Raw genomic sequence first — 19,907 nt, 5'->3', positions numbered from 1 at the left:
AGGTTGCATCTTTCTGCGTCTCCTGTCAGATTAGGCAAAGCTTCTCATCTGAAGCAGGCAAATTCTCCATGCATAACTGTGTTTGGGCCTCGATTTCTCTGATAGGGGTTGATGGTGCGTTGTCAGTGCCAATTGATCGGGACAGTGCGTCGGCAATGGCAAGGTCTCGTCGGGGGGTGTATACGAGGGTGAAATCATACCTTTGCAGCTTCATCATGATGTGCTGCAGACGAGGTGTATGTCATTTAGATCCTTGTCTATGATATGGACCAACGGTCTGTGGTCGGTTTCCACTATGAATGTGGGCAGGCTGTACACAGTCATCGAACTTCAGAATCCCAGTGAGGAGTCCGAGACATTCTTTTTCGATCTGTGCATATCTGCACTCAGTTGCGGTCATGGCCCTGGACATGTATGTCACTGGGACCCATTCAGACTGGTCTTCCTGTTGGAGGAGAACGGCGCCAATCCCGTCCTGGCTGGCGTCAGTGGAGATCTTGGTGGGTCTGGTTGCGTCAAAGAAAGCAAGGGTCGGTGCCCTTGTTAGTGCTGTTTGAGATCCACCATTCATTTTGGTGACGTTGTGTCCACTCAAACGCAGTGGTCTTTCGTAGGAGATTGCATAAAGATGCCGTCCGTGCAGACAGGTTTGGGATGAACCTGCCGAGGAAGTTGACAAAGCCCAGAAATCGTAGCACCGCCTTCTTGTCGTGTGGCGTCTTCATGGTCCATATTGCAGCAATTTTCGCCTCATCAGGGCTGACACCCTGAGATGATCAGGTGTCATCCAAAAAGGTTGCAGACTCCTTCTCAAATGTGCATTTTGCCTGGTTCAGTTTCAAACCGCATTTATGAATCCTCTGAAGCAGTTTCCTCAGACGACAGAGGTGTTCTTCTTCAGTGGTGGATCAGACGATGATGTCATCCACATAGACTCTGACACCCTCGATCATTTGCTCCATTATCCTGTGGAAAATCTCTGACGCAGAGATAATGCCAAAGTCATGCGATTGAAGCAGAAACGCCCAAATGGCATGTTGAACGTACACAGTAATCTGCTCGAGTCATCGAGCTGTATCTGCCAAAACCCCTGCGAGGCGTCGACTTTGATGAAGATACGTGCATTCGCCATCTCAGATGTGATCTCTTCACGCTTGGGGATGGGGTAGTGTTCCCGGCAAATGTTCTGGTTCAGGTCCTTCGGGTCTAATCATATGCGAAGATCTCCAGAAGGTTTCTTAACACAGACAATGGAGCTAACCCAGTCAGTCGGCTGTGTGACTCGCGATATTACACCTTGTGACTGCAGTCTGTCGAGCTCCGCTTTCAACTTCTCCCGCAGTGGAGTTGGAACCCTCCTGGATGGCTGAATGACGGGTTTGCCTTTGTCTTCAGCATGATTTTGTATTGGCAGGGTAAGGTGCCCATGCCTTTAAATACGTCGGGTATTCTTGTAGCATGCTGTGGGTTTTAGCTTCCAGGCTTGATGGATCCTGGGTGTGCATGTAAATGCGTTGCACCAGCCGCAGGTCTTTGCAGGCCTGAGCGCCTAACAGTGATGATTTGTTGTCGTCTACAATCTCGAATCGTAGCTGCTTGCGTATCTTCTTGCTGTCCATCCGAAGATGGCACGATCCCTTTGAGACGATCTGATTGCCGTTGTAGTCCTTCAGCTGACATGCAGCGGGTATTATTTCATGGTCTCCTGGAATCAAATGGAGATCCTTGCTAGTGAGGAGATTAGCTGAGGCCCCAGTGTCAAGCTTGAAGCCTAATGGAAAGTCATTGACTTGCACAGTCGCAGTCCACTCACTGCTGGAATCTATGCTGTTGATCGGGTGAGGTGTGGCAATTGTTGCCTCATGTTCCTCGATTGTCTCGATCGTGTCCACAACAAGTGAGTTGTCGCAAGCGAGGTTGTCCTCATCCAAGGAATACTCATCATTAGGTTTGTTGTGCTCCGTTGAATCGATGCTTTTTACATTCAAGTTCATGTGTTTCCGTCTACTTGTCTTCATTTGCAGTGCAGCTCTGCACTGTGAGGCAAAGTGATTGTATTTGCCACACTTTAAACATTGTTTTCCAGAAGCTGTACATTGCCCTTTTAAGTGGGCGTGTTCGCAGCGGGGCCACGTCATGACGCTGTCCCTCCACGCTCGCGCATGCGCAGTAGGCCTTTCTTCTGTGTCATATCTTCGGGAGAACTGCGCATGCATATGGCCTGCATCCAGGTTCGCGCGCGTGGGATTGCCTTTCGAGGAGCGTCTTCTGGAAGCCTGGGCCACCCTTTTGATGGGCTCAACCTCGTGGTGAAGGCCTTGGTCCTGGTAAGTAAACTACTCATATTCTTTACTTTTTTCATAAGTAGAGCATCTCTGCATGGCTGTTTCTAGTGTTAGGTCTGTTCGTTTTAATAAGGATTTTCTAAGTCCCTCGTCAGATATACCGTTGACTATCTGGTCTCTGATGAGGGAGTCATGGAGGTTTTCAAAGTTGTAGGATTGAGCTAGTAATTTTAAATCAGTTACAAAAGTGCTGAAAGATTCTCCCGGTTTTTTCAAGCGCCTGCTGAACTTGAATCTTTCAAATATCTCATTGACTTCAGATTGACAGTGGATTTCAAATTTTTTGATGATTATTTCCAGCTTGCCCTTGTCCTCCCCTGCCAGGTAGGTAAATGAATTATATATTTCTAATGCCTGCGGCCCAGCCAGGGATAAGAGCAAGGCTATCTTCCTGGCATCAGGCGCTGAGGTTAGATCCTTAGCCTCTAGATATATTTTGAACTGTTGTATAAAAAGTTGCCAATTGGATTGCATATTACCAGTGGTCTTGAGCAGGCGTGGAGGTTGGATTGGGTCCATCAAGGGTCCAAATGCTGAGAGGCCTTCCGTGGTCAAATTTCTGGTTTAAGTCCTCTTCTCTTGCTGGTGTCTAGCTAGCTTTCTGAAATCATTCCTGGTACCATATGTTATTCTCTAAGTCTGAATGAAGACTGTAGACTTACAGTTAATACAACCACTTTATTCAAAGCTCCAGAGCTTTATCCAGAGCTCAACTATATGTAAAACAGTCAAGAGGTATGACCAGTGAAACTAAGGTGAACTGCCTATGCTGAGCTGTCTCTGAGTGTTGCTGCTCCCTAGCTCTGTGCTTCTCAAAGAGGCAAATCCTCCCTTGGGCTCGACCCTTTATACCCGTCTCTGATGCTGCCCTCTAGTGGCGCTGTGGCTGTTACATCTGTGCTGAAATCCCTGGTGTATGTGCAGATGTATGTACAGATGTACAGATCACTATAACACCGGCCGTATAGATGCCCCCACCGCCGCATCAACCCTCCACAAAACCCCTGCACTACCCAACCAGCTGCCCCCCCCCGCCCCGTCGGCAGGGCATCAGGCAGCCCACCCCGGGTGGCTCTCCATATTGGACGGCTGCTTATCCGGGATCTCACTGACCTCAGTGCACGGTGTATCCACACCATCACGGAGGCCCTATATGCCCAGTCGGCACAAAACACCCCCCAGAAATACGGCGACTAAGAGGAAAGCCACCATTGCTGGTTGAATTCCAATATCCATTGTCTGTCGGGTTTGGAAGGCCGACATGTTAGCATGGCGTATACCCTGTGCTCAACAAGGTCCAATGGGCTACATGGTGGCCCCGGTTGGCACTGCGGGCTCTGCCCCTGTATTCCCCCCCTCCATCCCTGCAGAGGAGAATCATGGGGGCTCTCTAATGATATGCAGGCAGTGTTTATTGTATGTGCATTCTGGAACGTACTGACGGTGCTGTCGAGGCGATAGAGAATTGCGATTTGGCGTCAAATCGGCTCCCGCCATGTTTTTGCATCGGAACCGATTCTCCGCTCATCCCGTTTCCCGATTTCAGCGACAGCCGATGGAGAAACACGCCCATGATCTCCAGCTGTGAGCTGTTCTCCCTCTTTTATTTCTTGCTATGGCAGCAGTTCGCTCTGCTCTGTACACCTATGTTTGGTCTCCTAATCATGATGTTAGAGTAACTATTTCTGGGTACAGTAGACTTGTGCAGAAACTTTAAATTCATCAAAATGCCCTTCAGCATTTGGCACAACATTTTCTAGAGACTGTTGCAACTTGAAGTATAGAAAGCACAAAAAGCTTGTGGAATCACAACAACCGTTAGACAAAATCAACCAGCAACTAGTCTTTACATAGTTAATGAGCCCTTTAAATAGCACTAATGCGGGGTCCTTCCTGTTGCTGGCCGCATGTTCAGCTGCGCAAGGTTAAGAGATTGCATTAGCTGATATATTATGTTGAACATGAAAATAAATATTGCTTGCATCAATCAGCATTGCATATTGAGTGAATTTGTTACCTGTCAATTCTGCATTTGTCTGTCATATGTTGGCTGCACATGTGCTGATACTTTTATCAATATGACCTCTGCCATGATTCTCCTCTTAAGTATCCCAGTGGGTCCTTTTCCGGTAGTCTTTGCCGCTCAGTTGGGCTCCTTTTCACTGATTTGGAGCTACCGTTGAGGTTGGGTGGGCTAGAGGGGCAGGTGGGGGGAGGGCTGTTCGGTGTTTGATGGCTTGAAAGCTGGTGGTTTTGTTTCCTTGTTGATTATTGGTTTCTGTTTCTGGTGTATTATGGATGTTTCTACCGCATTGCTGATTGTTTTGTATTCGGCTGTGTTCTTTTGTATTATGGAGTTGTTTAATAAACCTAAAATATCTGCAAATGGGCTGTAGGTGCATTTGAAACTCCAGGGGCACTCATAGTTCCTGGCAAACAAGTGCTAACAAGCTCAATTTCTCACCCAATGGTTCTTTCATGCTTGTGGCCATTATTCAATTGACATCATCCGGCCACCACTGATAGTTCAGCTCAGATTTTAATTCACTTCAGACTCATCCACTTTAGAGTTGAAATCGGATCCATCACTTCCTGCCTGCGTGGGTGTTGGTCTGCGTTTGCCTCCTGGTTCCCTTATTCTGGGTCTAAAGCTACATGTTTATCACTTATGTTTCGCAATATATATGAGCCTGAAATAGTCATTGCTTGTTCAATGCTGTGACTGTGTTTTCAGCTGCTTCAGTTTCTGTTTCTTTGAAAAAGTGGATCACAAATTATATCATGTAACAATATTTCATTTATGATTTTACCAAAAATCTGTACCTGAACCAAGGCTGACCGGCAACACGAGCCAATACGAATCCTAGTGTATAGCCAATAGCTGGATAGATTGTTCCAATGATCCAGAGAGAAGGAGATGTTACCCAGGATCCCCTGTACAGGAGGGCTCCAGTCACAGCTATGCCAACTATGAGGAATATTCCAGTGATAGAGCCAATCTAGCGAGAAAAGATTTGGTTCAGAATCAAAAAAGTCAGTCACCATCGAATCCATACTTGTTCTCTGTTGAGCAATTCAGTTAGTCCCATTCCCCCTCTACCCTGTAGTAATGCTGTGTAAATGACACAGCCGTTTGTCAGTAATGTGCAAATCAGATAACAATTTGTGATGAGGCCGAAATACCTCATGAACTGTCAATCACCACAATTTGTTTGACAATTTGTGCCACTTTGCTGTTAGTCTCACAAAAACAGTATTGTGCCCTTGACTTCCCAATACATTTCTTGAAGTTTGTGCATTTGCACAATTTGGCATTAAATTGTCACAGGAAGCTAAGTCTTGTAATTGATTATGCAAGTGTTCTTTTAACAATATGATAATTGTTAATGACTGCCAATCACCTTCCCCACCCAGAGTGGCATGGTAGCACAGTGATTAGCACTGTTGCTTATCAGCGCCAATGTCCCAGGTTCGATTCCCGGCTTGGGTCACTGTCTGTGCAGAGTCTGCACCTTCTCCCCGTGTCTGCGTGAGTTTCCTCCGGGAGCTCCGGTTTCTTTCCATAAGTCCCGAAAGACGTGCTGTTAGGTAATTTGGACATTTTGAATTCTCCCTCAGTGTACCCAAACAGGTGCCGGAGTGTGATGACTAGGGGCTTTAAACAGTAACTTCATTGCAGTGTTAATGTAAGCCTACTTGTGACAATAAAGATTATTAAAGAAAGCGAAGAATTAAAGTTCCTTGTTCCTTCACATATGAATTATTGTTGGAAACTTTTGAGATGCTAAATTTTCTTTGCCTAACTTTTTTTTCACACCAAAAAAATCCAGTATTTCTTTCCTCAAGTTATTTCTCTTTGTGTACCTGATGCTGTTCATTACATTTGAAATTTAATTCACCTGCTTTAATTCACCTCCTCAGTCCTTCCTCTGTTTATTTGCAAGGCTTAGATCTCACTAGTTAAGGAGATACATCCTTCAGCAAGGTTCTGATGCTTCCTTGCCTTGCCACTATCAGCTTGCGTTTACAACGATTTACAGGGGAAAATAAATTGAACTGAAGGTTGAGGGAATGGGCAACACGGTAGCACAAGTGGAGAGCACTGTGGCTTCACAGCGCCAGGGTCCCAGGTTCGATTCCCCACTGAGTGACTGTCTGTGCGGAGTCTGCACGTTCTCCCCGTGTCTGTGTGGATTTCCTCCGGGTGCTCCGATTTCCTCCCACGGTCCAAAGACGTGCAGGTTAGGTGGATTAGCCATGATAAATTACCCTTAGTGACCAAAGGGGTTAGGAGAGGTTATTGGGTTGCGGGGATAGGGTGGAAGTGAGGGCTTAGATGGGTCGGTGCAGACTCAAAGGGCTGAATGGCCTCCTTCTGCACTGTATGTTCTGTGTTCCATGAATATGTCTGACTAACCAGGCATTTCATGAGATGCTCTTCTGGGACGGATACAGGCCCAGTAACCACATTCTGGCTACTGCTGCTGTTTTAAAATTTCCTTTCTGTTTTAAAATAAATTTAGAGTACCCAATTATTTTTTTCCCAATTACGGGGCAATTTAGCGTGGCCAATCCACCTACCCTGCACATCTTTGTGTTGTGGGGGTGAGACCCATACAAACACAGGGAGAATGTACAAACTCCACACGACACTGACCTGGGGCCGGGATCAAACCTGGGACCTCGGCACCGTGAGGCAGCAGTGCTAACCACTGTGTCACCATTTCTTTCTTTGTTTTTATCCATTTGGTCTGTCTCTGATATTAAACTAACAACACTGGAGCTTGGACTGATCTCAAAAAATGGGGAGGGAAAGTTTCTATTTACATACTGCAACATTAGAGAAGTAGTACAATAGGAATCCATTGGTATGAAAAACAATGTGAACTAAAAACAGAACATGCTGGAAAAGCTCAGCAAGTCTAGCAGCATCTGTGGAGAGAGAAGCAGAGTAAACAGAATTCAAAGCCTTATGACTTCTTCAGAAGATGTGTCATACTGACTTGAAATATTGGGTTGGATTCTCCCGCCCCACCCGCCAAACAAACACCAGGGGTGAGACGGTGGCAATGGAAAACTCCATTGACCTGGGGCGGGATTCTCCAGCTGCAGGGCGAATGCGGCTGGAGAATCCCCCCCCATTAATTTTATTTCTCTCTCCACAGATGCTGCCAGACTTGATGTGTTTTTCCAGCATTTTTTGATTTTATTGTTGGTATTGTTCTGTTGGATCACCTGGCCAGAAAAATTGCTTTACTAGTAGGGTAATCTGCCAGGAACAATTCATGTGTGGAGGAACATTCTCTCAGCTTCCATTTGAAAGTGATTGGAATTTCCAGTCTTCTACAGGAAGATATGGACTGTGGCCCTGTAAATATGTGTGGTCCTCCAGAGCTAGTGCCACAGGCGGGATTCTCCCTTCTGGGACTAAATCCCCATGCCCACCGGAAAACGGGAAGCATCAATCCATACTTTTTCCTAGAAATTTTGGGGTGATTCTCCGTTTTCAAGGGGGCTAGCAGGGCCCCGGCCTGCATCCCGCAGCTCCGGCTGCCGGTGGTGCCCTGCAGTTATGCCTCCGCGGCCGCGCATGCACACAGCGGCCAGCCACGGGGGTCCGCGCATGTGCACGACCGTCGTCTCCGCGCCAGCCCCCGCGCAACATGACAGAGCGCTACAGGGGCCCTGTTCAGAGGAACATAGGGCCCCCCCTCCCGGAATGAGAGCACCCGCCAATCAGTAGCCCCTGACTGTGGGCTTGGCCACCCTGGAGGCCCCCCTCCGGAGTTGGATCCCCCTGCCTCCCTCACCAGGACGGCCCCTGCAGCCAGAACGCCGAGGACCCGCCGGGTGGGACCCCATGTGAACCACGTGGCGGGACTCGGTGGGCACTCGGCCCGTTGTGCACGGAGAATTGCCGCGGGGGCCGCTTTCAATGGCCCCCGACCGGTGCTGCGTCATCTGCGAGCGCCTGGCAGGTCCACGGAGAATCGCGGAAGCGCTGGCACGCTGGATTTCCGGCGTGAACGGCTATTCTTCGCCCCCGCGTCAGGCGCGATTCCGGCACGGAGGGCCAGAGAATTCTGCCCCACATCTTTGTTTAGAGACAGGAAGATCCCCAGGTAAATAGCATAAATAGCTGATATTAATCAGCCAAGCTGGAGCTAACATCAAGGGACTGGGAAAACCCGCTTGTGTAATTTTAAGACAAGTAAGTATCTTCTACTTTGCTTTGTGTCAATCATTAATTAAGCAATATTTATTTATTTTAATGTAACATTTTTATAGTCTTGGAATTGACATGTGTATATTCTTTGGATTGATGCTTTGTGGAGCTGCTCTGATTCTTCATTGTGACCTTTGAAGAAAATTGGCAGACATGCCATAAATGGCTGTTTATGCCAATTTTCTGACATCTTATGACATTTCCATTGAAATTACATTCAGATAATCATGGAAATTCTATGCTGATCACTTTGTCAAACTTAATTCTTGATGCAACAAGTGAAATAAAAGAAATTTGTACTGAAATAAAGAAAAAAACTTGTGAGGCCTAATGGACTTAGCAGCCTCGAGTTTGTGGTCAGCAGTCAACCATGAAGTCAGTCTCGCTGAGAAGACTAGCTATCTCGCCGCCATAAATTTCAGATACTGCAATCTTTTCATAGCTGTGTTTATTTGGGCCGCAATACGGACGGTACGGTAGCACAATGGTTAGCACGGCTGCCTCAGAGCTCCAGGGTCCCGGGTTCAATTCCAGCCTCGGGTGACTGCGTGGAGTTTGCATGTTCTCCCCGTGTCTGTGTGGGTTTCCTCAGGGTGCTCCGGTTTCCTCCCACAGTTCAAAGATGTGCAGGTTAGGTGGGTTGGCCATGCTAAATTGCCCCTTAATGTCCAAAAGGTTAGGTGGGCTTACTGGGTTACAGGGATAGGGTGGCGGTGGCGCCTTGGTGTGGTGCAGACTCGATGGACTGAATTGCCTGCTTCTGCACTGTAAATTCTATGATTCTATGAACACTATGGGAAGTAGTTCTTACACACATACAGTCTCAGTGTCAGAGTGCTAGCTGCATGCATTAGAACAAAAAAGTTGGCTTGACACAAACTAATAATACAGTTTATTTTTAGGTCTGCGCTGCCCTTAACCAATTGAAAATTCTTGCATCTAGCACACCAGTCTTTGCAAAAGATTGCTGGAAATCCCAAAGCAAGTGCATTAATAGCATTTAGCCAATTCTCCCGCCCATAGAGCATACAGTGCAGAAGGAGGCCACTTGGCCCATCGAGTCTGCACCGACCCACTTAAGCCCTCACTTCCACCCTATCCCCATAACCAAATAAGCCCTCCTAACCTTTTTGGACACTAAGAGCAATTTAGCATGGCCAATCCACCTAACCTGCACGTCTTTGGACTGTGGGAGGAAACCGGAGCACCCGGAGGAAACCCAAGCAGACACAGGGAGAACGTGCAGACTCCGCACAGACAGTGACCCAGCGGGGAATCGAACCTGGGACCCTGGCGCTGTGAAGCTACTTGTACTACCGTGCTGCCCTTCTGAGGTTTTGTCAACTAATTTGGAGAAGCCCCAAGAGAACTTCTAAGCCTTCTTAAATATTTCGCTGGTTTCAAAACTGGAAGTTGCTTACCTTCAGTATTAGCTTGGCCTTTACTGGCCATCTATAGTTGACATAAACCCCAGCAGCAACTGGAATTAGGAGGCTTGCCAAGGTAATGCCTGGAACACATAAGTTTCATTTTTATTTGTTTCCCATAACTGAACATGTGAAAATATAGTATCATGCTCTGACAATGATTGTGAAATTTGAAGTTCACAAATTACCTATGCTGTCATAAGGGATCTGGATGGTATCTGAGTCAACCCAGGTTTTAGTGTAGATGAAGAGGCAAAGAGGCATCATCCCCATCCCCAGTATTGTGGAACAGGTCGTCATACTCACACTGAAAGTAAAAATATTTTACAATAAACGTGGGAAGCAATACTAAACAGCATAATACGTTCTTAGCCCTTGAAATTATGTTGTAACATCTGAGCAGCGAAATGCTTAATTGGGTTATAAATTTTCAGTCTGAATTTGCAAATAAAATGTAGGCTGAACCCTTTGGAGCTCCAATTATAAATAACATTAAACTATTGGACGGTGACTTGGATAAAGCTTACCCTTGGAAAGTTGATTTGCCAACAATATTTAATTGCACAGCTATGATAGCACTTTTAAATCTTCTGCTCCAAATAAGTTACAGTCAGGCTATGAACAAAATTAAAAATTGATGGATCTAATTATGCATATTTCAGAGGTCAGGGCAGGTCACCATTTAGATTTAATTTTCTTTGTGTGCACTTTTTCATGTGCTGGTTGACGTAATTATTAAAATGTATACATTACTCTGTTTAGTTTGAAATAACAAGCAGGAAAATAATAAAACCGTGTTAAACAACCCTCTGAAAAGTGGCTCTTGGTGGTAACTAAGTTAATAAGTGAAAATTCACCTTGTATCACGCATGCTAATTGCTAACAATACCTTCCTAACAAGACTGAGATACACTTTGGAGGTGAAATTGATCTCTGTGATAGAGCAAATTGGGTGATAACAGTTTTACAATATGTAGATTTTATTTGCGGGATATAAAACTGGCTGCTGATATGCTAACATCCAATTTGCATTGTTACTGATGACTAATTTTACTCCTTCTATATCTAGCCTGCCACTGGTTTTAAACAGAAACAATGCTTAAATTTGGGGAGGTTTCTATACATTTGGATGCCGGCGAAACAATTACATTGGTTATATCCAATACAGAGAGGGCAATACTCGAATGGATCTGGTGTTGGTGTTGCTTGCTTCTCCCGGACGGTTTTCGCTGCCGTTGTCGTTTCGCATTCACCTCTGCTTTGGCCATTCGTCCCGTCTTTCACCCGTATTTTCCTTGCTCTCTGTCCCTATAGATGCCAAGTTTATTATCGTTTCCCGTGCTCTCCTTCAGGCTGTCATTCCCTTTCCACCCCCTCTCTGGTTCCCCTCTATTGTTCCTTGTCTCCCCCTCTTCCCTCTTCCTCCCCCCCCCCTTTCCGTCCCACTCCCACCTCCCCTTATTCTGTGGTTTGCCTTCCTTTTCTCTTAGGTTTAGCTGTTTCCCTCCCCTCCCCGGTCTATCCCTCCCTCCCCCGCCTCGGCTACTTTCCCCTGATTCTTGGCTATCTGGCTATTCTTCTGCTTGTTCGTTGGCCACAAACAGGTCCTGGAACAATTGGGTGAATGGCTCCACGTTCTGTGGAAGCCATCGTCTGACCCTCGGATGGCGAATTTGATTTTCTCCATTTGGAGAGATTCCGAGAGGTCGGACAGCCAGTCTGCAGCTTTGGGTGGTGCTGCTGACCGCCAGCCGAACAGGATTCTACAGCAGGCGATCAGGGAGGCAAAGGCAAGGGTGTTCACCCTCCTCCCCATGAAGAGGTCTGGCTGGTCTGATACCCCGAAGACCGCCACTTTTGGGCATGGCTTCACCCTCATCCCCACCACTTTGGATATTGCCTCAAAGAAGGCTGTCCAGTACCCTGCAAGTCTGGGGAAAGACCAGAACATGTGGGCACGGTTGGCCGGGCCTCCTTGGCACCGTTCACATCTATCCTTCACCTCCGGGAAGAACCTACTCATTCGGGTTCTTGTTAAGTGGGCTCTATGTACCACTTTTAGTTGCGTCAGGATTAGCCTTGCGCATGTGGAGGTGGAGTTGACCCTATGCAGTGCTTCGCTCCAGAGTCCCCACCCTACTTCAATCCCCAGGTCTTCCTCCCATTTCTTTCTTGTTGCGTCCAGTACGGTGTCGTCCCTTTCTACCAGTCGGTCGTACATGTTGCTACAGTTCCCTTTATCTAGCATGCCTGCGTCCAGTAGGTCTTCCAGTAGTGTCTGTCGTGGCAGTTGTGAGTAAGTCCGTGTCTTCTTTCGTAAGATGTTTATGAGTTGCAGGTACCTCAGCTCGTTCCCCCTGGCTAGCTGGAATTTCTTCGTCAGTTCGTCCTGTATTTCCAGTGTTGCGATCCTGTCGTCCGTGTATAGGTCCCTGACTGTCATTGTCCTTCCGTCCTGTCCCCACTTTTTGAAGGTGGAGTCAGTCAGCGCTGGTGTGAACCTATGGTTGTTGCAGATGGGAGCTTTGTCCGACATTTTGTACAGGCCAAATTGCTGCCGCAGTTGGTTCCAGGATTGGAGGGTGGCTATCACCACCAGGCTGCTGGAGTGTTTATTGGGTGGGGATGGGAGTGCTGCCGTGGCGAGGGCTTGGAGGGAGGTCCCCACGCAGGAGGCCTGCTCTGTGCATACCCACTCAGCTTCTGGCTCCTGGAACCATCCCCTTACTCGCTCGGCTGTTGCCGCCCAGTGGTAGAATTGTAGGTTTGGAATGGCTAACCCCCCCCCCTGGATTTTGTTTTTTGTCGGACCTTCTTTGGAATCCTAGCATTCCCCCCCCCCCCCCCCCCCCCCCCCCCCCCCCCCTCCCCACCCCCATACGAACGCCAAGATTAGTTTGTCTAGTGCTTTGAAAAAGGCCTTGGGGATGTAGATCGGGATAGATCTAAGTAGGAAGAGGTACCCGTGCTGTACATTCATTTTGATCGTCTGGACTCTCCCCACGAGGGAGAGTGGGAGTGTGTTCCATCTTTGCAGGTCCTTTTTTACTTCCTCCGTCAGGCTGGTGAGGTTCTATTTGTGGATCCCTTTCCAGTCATGGGCTATTTGGATCCCCAGGTAGCGGAATTTGTGTTGGGCTTGTTGGGCTTGATTGCTAGTGCGAACAGCAGCGCGGACAGTGGGCATCCTTGTCTGGTGCCTCTGTGCAGCTGGAAGTATCGGGAGTTGGTGTTGTTGGTCCATACGCTCGCCATGGGAGCGTTGTATAGGAGTTTTACCCAGGAGGTGAACCCTATTCCAAGTCCGAACCGCTCCAGTACCTCTATGAGGTACTTCCATTCGACACTATCGAAGGCCTTTTCTGCGTCCAGGGAGACATACAATTGTTCAGTGTGATTGAACAGTCACGATATTAAGAATATTCAACGCGATCTGCCAGTTGCATCCCACCGGAACCGGGGCAAGATGCAGCCGGTAAAGGCTGGGAAGGCCTCCGTATGGTGTTCCCTAAGGTCATTACGCCTTACGAGATCGGGTTAGATCTCGCACAGCTAAGTGGCTTTAACAACCCATTTAAACATGCTGACACCAGATTTAACTCGCTCCTGGCATTTATCGGTCGCCCCAAGGAGATCCAGTCAGGTGCCAATTAGTGCTGGTCCACACAAACATGGACCAGGCAGAATGGCAAATGGGGGGTCGCCCAGGCCATTGGTGTCCCTGGGCAGTCAGGGACAGGGCAGGGTGGCACCCCTGTTCTCCCCATGGCACCCAGAAACCTTGGCACTGCCAGGCTTGCACCTTGGGACCGGGCGCTACCAAGGTGCCTGGGTGGCACTGCCAGGCTGGCAGGAGCACTGCCATGGTGCCATAGTGACAGTTCCTGGGTTCCTAGGTGCCACTGCCAAGGATCAGAACCTGAGGGGGGCTATGCCCATGATAGGAGTGATGAGGGGAATATGATGTGTGGGAGGTGGGTGAAGGGTGGGTATGAAGGGACCACTGGAAGTTTGGGAGCTGGTCAAGGTGGGAGTCCTGAAAGGGGGGGGGGCGAAGAGGAGGACTGGGATGGCCTGAAAACGGGAGATCCTCAGTCACCTCATAGCGGGGTGGCCTCACTTGGCCGCTGTAGGGTAATGTCCATGTGTGTGGGGTGACATTGTCCGTGGGTGGGGGCCCTCAAGCTCACTTAGAGATCGGGGTACCCTTTCAAAATAGTGGCCTGATCTCCCAGGAGTCGGTCTGGCCTACGGGTTCAGGACCCCGGTGATGAAAATAATTCTAAGGGCGGAATTTAATGGAAACATTTCTAAGTTTATCTGTGGCGGGTTTTACAAGGAGTTTCCCGCTGGCTCTGCCAGGGAGTTCCCCACCGCTACCAAACGATAAAAGTCATTATTTTGAGCACCGGGGAGTTTCTCACCGGTTTAGCCTACACTTTGGGCGCGATCCACCGGCCGGGTTGCGCTCAATCAAGAGTGCAAGGCAGACGGGAGAGGTCTCCCACAGGCTTCCCAGCAGCCTTTAGGCCTCGGGAGGCGTCAGAATCAGAATCCTGCCCAAAAGGGGCATGACCAAATTACGCACTCCTACATAGGTTTTAAACCTTAGGCAGATTACCCGAGATCTACAGGCCTCCAGGGATCTACCAGCCGCCCAGGAAGGCTGCAGCCGAGCGCCGTTCACAACCGGTGCACACAAATGTGGAACGGGCAGAATGGCATCTGGCGAGTCGCCCGGGCCACTGAAGGTCCCTAGATGGGCAGGGATAGCGCAGGGCAGCCCCATGGCTCTCCCACTGGAATGTGGGCACCTTGGCACTGCCCAGATGGTACCTTGGCACTGCTACTCTGACATTGCCAAGCTGGCCAGAGCACTGGCAAGATGTCAGGGTGGCAGTGCAAGGGTGCCCAAGTGCCAGGGTGGCACTGCTAAGAGTCAGGGCCAAGGGGCACCATGCCCATGAAAGAAGGGTGGATGGGGGTATGAAGGGCGGGGGGAGAATGAAGGGCAGGTAATAGGGGCCTCTGGGAGATTGGGGGTGTGACGGGTGGGGTTCCTGGAGGGGGGGGCGTAATGCCAATGTGTGTGGGGGGGCGGGGTGGTGGTGTGCGGAACCCACAAACTTACTTAGAGATTGGGGCATCCTTTAAAATGGCGGCCCGATCTCTGCATTATGCTCCGCAGTGCTGAGAAAATTGTAAAGGCTGATTGAATCGCCACGTTGCTCTTAAGTGAGAGCTCGATGAGGTCGTTAAATCACAGGAGGGGGCAAAAATGAGAACTGTGCCGGCCAGGCACCGATCTGTTTGCGATCTAACCAGCCGCTCCCATTGGCGAAATCAGGAGCCCGCCATAGCGTGGCAAGAAATGAATAATCACCACTCAAGCCCAATCTCCATATAATTCACGGGAGTGACTCGCTATCTAACAGCCTCCTCTGACTTAACCGCCTCTCCAACAAGTAGTCACGTGGGTGGTGATTAGTACTCCTTTTTAAAAACAAGAAGCTGGTGGGAGGGTAGCTGCGAGGTCCCAGGAGGTGAGGAGCCATCTTCGCTCAGAGGCAAAGGCCCTTGGTTGGGGTGGGTGCCATTGGGTGAGGGGGGGCCGTAACAGCCGGCATTATTTGCATTGGTTTTCCCGCCTGAAATGACACTTAAGGCATGAGCCAATGGCCACGCTGCACCCGTAAAGCATCTCGCTATAGTGCAGCGTGGCTGATAAAAGCTGAGAGACCGCACTCCCAGATTCTACCTGGCTCGCAACTCCTTGCGAGATTCAGCCCAATCTCCCGATCCCATTGTGGGGCGGGATCACTTTTTGGCAAATCTGCATAGAAAGCGAGATAGCTAGTCTCACTTTAATGTGCACATTCCTGACATACCTGAAGCTTTGGGATTCATCCTCTCTGCCTCAGAGACCTTGGGTGAGTGCTGTTTGGTATTGGTGTGCACAAATGGGGACCAGTCTGTCTGCCCCTTGTGGGGGTCTCCCAGGGGATTAGAGGCTCCCAGCTGCATGCCCTTTGGACAAGGTGGTGCCCTGGCACTGTTGGTGCCACCTGGGCACCCTGACAATTCTACCCTGGCAGTGCCACCTGGGTGCCAGCCTAGCACTGCCATGATAGCTGGCATGAGCACTGGCAGGGTTATTGGGCTGGGGGAGCCCTGCATGGATGCTGGGGATCCTCTGATAGTGTGCCTGGGGAGGTTGGGAATCACTTTTGGGGCCTTGGAGTTTGAGACACCATTTAAAAATGGTGTCCTGATGTCTTGCTGCACTATGTCACCTACCCTGCTCAGGCCCACTATACAAAGTGAGTCGTGCTGTATGGCCATCTGTTTCTCAGTACGGTGAGCGCTGGGAAACACTTGGCTAAACGTGCTCGCTATGGGACTTTGTTCCCATTTAGTTGAATCCGGAACTTAATCATTTTTTGGCAGATTTCCGCCCGAACCATATACATGGCAAATAAACTATTAAGGGTATCGAGAAGGGTGAGCAATTTGTATTCAGAAATGTTGGTGTTGATTTGAATTTTGCTCACTGGACATAAAACCAGAGTTATGGATCAACTCTCTTGTACAGAACAACCCAATTTGTATTTCTGTTTATTGAGTGGCAGGCTTGAAATGCCAGTTTTAGATCCCAGAGGCAAGTTGAAAATTTGCCCCATTTGTTGCCATGGCAAACAAAACAGAGAGGGCTAGATGAGTAGATTGGTATCCACCTCTTGCTATATGTTTCAGAAATTACCAACTATATTTGGTTTTAATTTGCAGGCAAGGGAAATATTCCTTCTGTTGCTTATCATCCAGTGAGCCCTGCTAGAAAATGTTGTGGATGTCAGAGTAGAGGATAGAACTTGGTTGTGGATCACTGCTAACACTGTGGAGGCAGAGATATGAAAACTACACAGGTTCAGAAGGATACCGGAGGGTGTCAAACTGCCTTAATGTGAGTCTCCGCCATTAGCAGAGAAAGGAAGCAAAGAAGATTCTGGCATGTCTCACGTAATGCAGGCAGATAAATAATAATGAACTTCTGATAGCTTTTTGCTGCATATTACTATAAAATACATATTATAACCAATTAAAATAGTTTATGTTTGACTGTTTAATTAGAAATGAAACTTTATATGTTATATGTTTAATCTGCATGGATCTCTTACCTATGATAATAAAGATAATAATAATAATTATTATTATTATTACCTAGGTAAACCATTTAGGACTGAGATGAGAGATTTCTTCACCCAGAGAGTGGTGAGCCTGTGGAATGTTCTACCATAGGAAGTAGTTGAAGCTAAAACAGTATGTTTTCAAGAAGGAGTTAGATAGAGCTCTTGGAGCAAAAGGGATGAAAGCATATGGATGGAAAGCGGGAGCAGGTTACTGAGTTGGATGATCAGCCATGATCATTATGAATGGCAGAGCAGGCTTGAAATGCTGAAAGGCATATATTTGCTTCTGTTTCCTATGTTCTATGTTTCTAGCTTTAGTGAGTTAAATTTGTCCTCCACAAATGTACCTCAATGAGGTTTCAATGCATAGCCAAAATGAAAACACATTTTTTTCTATACTGTCATCATAAGCAGTTCACATGACAGGCAGGGCTAATACAGCATAGGATAAATATTAGAGACATATAGAGTCATACAGCACAGAAAAGACCCCTCGGCCCAACATGTCTGCACCGGTCAAAAACAACCCATCTAACTATTCTAATCCCATTTCCCACAACTCGGCCCATAGCCGTATATGCCTTGGGACTGCTAGTGCACATCTAACTACTTCCTAAATGTTATGAGGGTCTCTGCCTCCACCACCCTTTCAGGCAGTGAGTTCCAAACTCCCACCACCTCTGGGTAAAAAGCATTTTCTCACATCCCCTCTAACCTTCCTATCCCTTACCTTAAATCTATGCCCCCTCCCCCCCCCCCCCCCCCCCCCCCCCCCCAACATTGACCTCTCCACCAAGGGGAAAAGGTTAGTATAAATCTGTGTAAAACCTTTATTGCCATGACCATTAAGTATGTACAGCTGACACATCTAAAAGTATGTAAAATATACCTGTTGGCATGCTAGCTGAGGGTTCCACCAAATGCCAGCCTATAATCTTCTGCCCATTAAAGTCAATGAGCAGAAAACCATGGGCTGGCTCATGCAGAGGCAGCAAGGCTTGACTGATGTGCTTTAGGTCTGCAAGGTTGGAAACTTTGTGATCGATACGCCCAACAACCTCCGCCATTTTAATCACTATCAACGTGCAGCAGAGGAATAGATAAGCTCCCAATCAAAAGATTTAGATTTTGTGGCAGTTTTTTTTGGTAGTATCAACTTTTAACAACTTACAGTTCCTCCAGAAGAAGTAAATCTTACATTAGATAGTAATAATGGAGAAAACGGGAAAAAACAGGCCATTTTGAAAATTACTGCATGTAATATATTGTTCGAACGTCAAGTCAAGTCAAGATATGTATGAGCATAGTTAGACTGATTGGAAGAACATATTCATGATAATACGAGAGCAAAGTTATCTACTCACCTTAGATCCATGTCCCCATCCATCCAGTAGGACATTATGTTTGAACCTGTTCCGCCTGGACAGCATCCCATTATTAATACCGCAACTGCTTGAATGGGGTGAATCTTAAAGGCCGTTGAGAGCAGAAAGGCTGTGAGGGGCATAATACCAAACTGACAAAGAAAGCCCACACATATACCCCAAGGTTTCTTAATGTGGCCCCAAAGTTTTTTTGCTTCGACATTGCAACCCATGGCAAACATTACCATAGCCAACAAGATTGTCAGCACAGTACTTAAAATGAGGCTCATCGATTGGTTAAAATTGTCAAGAGGCAACAAACAGGACGAATCGTTACAGTTGGTGGCATGTTCAGGACAGAAATCATCAATCATTCTTCGGCTTCTGGCTATCGCCATCGTCATAGCTTCTCGCTGTCTTCTCAGGTCCACAGCCCTTACCAAAATAAATCTTGAGGAGAGAAACAGATCGATGTAAGGAGCTTGGAGGCAAGCTGCTCAGTATCCTCAGCACACAGAGAAGGTGCTGAATGTGCTTTCTCCTTTAATATAGTCAGATAGCAATAAAAGTTGTCATAAACACCTACTCATTTTATAGGTCTGGTCATTGGAAGTGTCAAGGAATGAGCGTCATTATACGAGTTAAATTATATTGTTAACCCTCTTGAATAATGTATTTCAGCTTCAAAGGTACTGTGCAGATATTATTGTTGCGCAATAGTATATTTTCTTACATATGTATGGCTGGTTATTGCATTATAGGACTAGAAAAATGTATCACATAATAGGACTTTACAAAACATGTTATTCAATTACATAGGACTACGTAGAATATACGCCTCAGAGACAGGCCAATCAACTCATTTAGTCCATGTCAGCGGTTCTGCTCCACTGCAGCCTAACTCCACCTTTCCTCATTTCAATCTCTCATTGTAACCCTCTGGGCTGGATTTTACGTGGCCCGCCAGTCATGTTTCTGTCAGTTGGCCCGGGGCGGGGGGGGGGGGGGGGGGGGGGGGGGGCACAAAATAGGTCAATGGCCAATTCATCACCTTTGTGTCCATCCCCAAGATCACCCCGAGGCAGCCTGCCCCTAATATATAAATGAATAATTAAAGTCATTTCGACTCATTAACAGCCTTATTGACATGAATAATGTGCTGCCCACGTCATCATTTGGTTGGCATGGGAAGTCAAGTGGAAGTGGGTAGGCCACTCTTATAGGCCTACATAAACAAAGAAGAAAGGAAGGGGGGTACCTCACTCGGGAAGTGCCCTGTGTGCATTGAGGGCATCCCCAAGATGTCACCCCCCCCCCCCCCCTTCTCCCCCACTTTATTCCACGCCACCTGCCTGACA

The 19,907-nt window shown here is 47.7% G+C and overlaps 1 protein-coding gene across 1 annotated transcript in view; it reads right to left on the bottom strand.

The window, feature by feature from the left end:
* slc10a2 (solute carrier family 10 member 2) overlaps positions 1–18,923 on the bottom strand; it is a 51,354-nt gene extending 32,431 nt beyond the window's left edge. Inside the window, exons 1-4 of the mRNA XM_038817948.1 lie at positions 18,550–18,923; positions 10,187–10,305; positions 9,993–10,081; positions 5,169–5,344 (exon numbers count right to left, since the gene is read on the bottom strand). Coding sequence (XP_038673876.1) covers positions 5,169–5,344; positions 9,993–10,081; positions 10,187–10,305; positions 18,550–18,923 — 758 coding nt within the window. The remainder of the gene's footprint in view (positions 1–5,168; positions 5,345–9,992; positions 10,082–10,186; positions 10,306–18,549) is intronic.
* Positions 18,924–19,907: the final 984 nt, after the last annotated feature.

Source organism: Scyliorhinus canicula, chromosome 14 (genome assembly GCF_902713615.1).
Source record: "Scyliorhinus canicula chromosome 14, sScyCan1.1, whole genome shotgun sequence".
NCBI lineage: Eukaryota > Metazoa > Chordata > Chondrichthyes > Carcharhiniformes > Scyliorhinidae > Scyliorhinus > Scyliorhinus canicula.
This window is presented reverse-complemented; position numbering and strand designations above follow the sequence as displayed.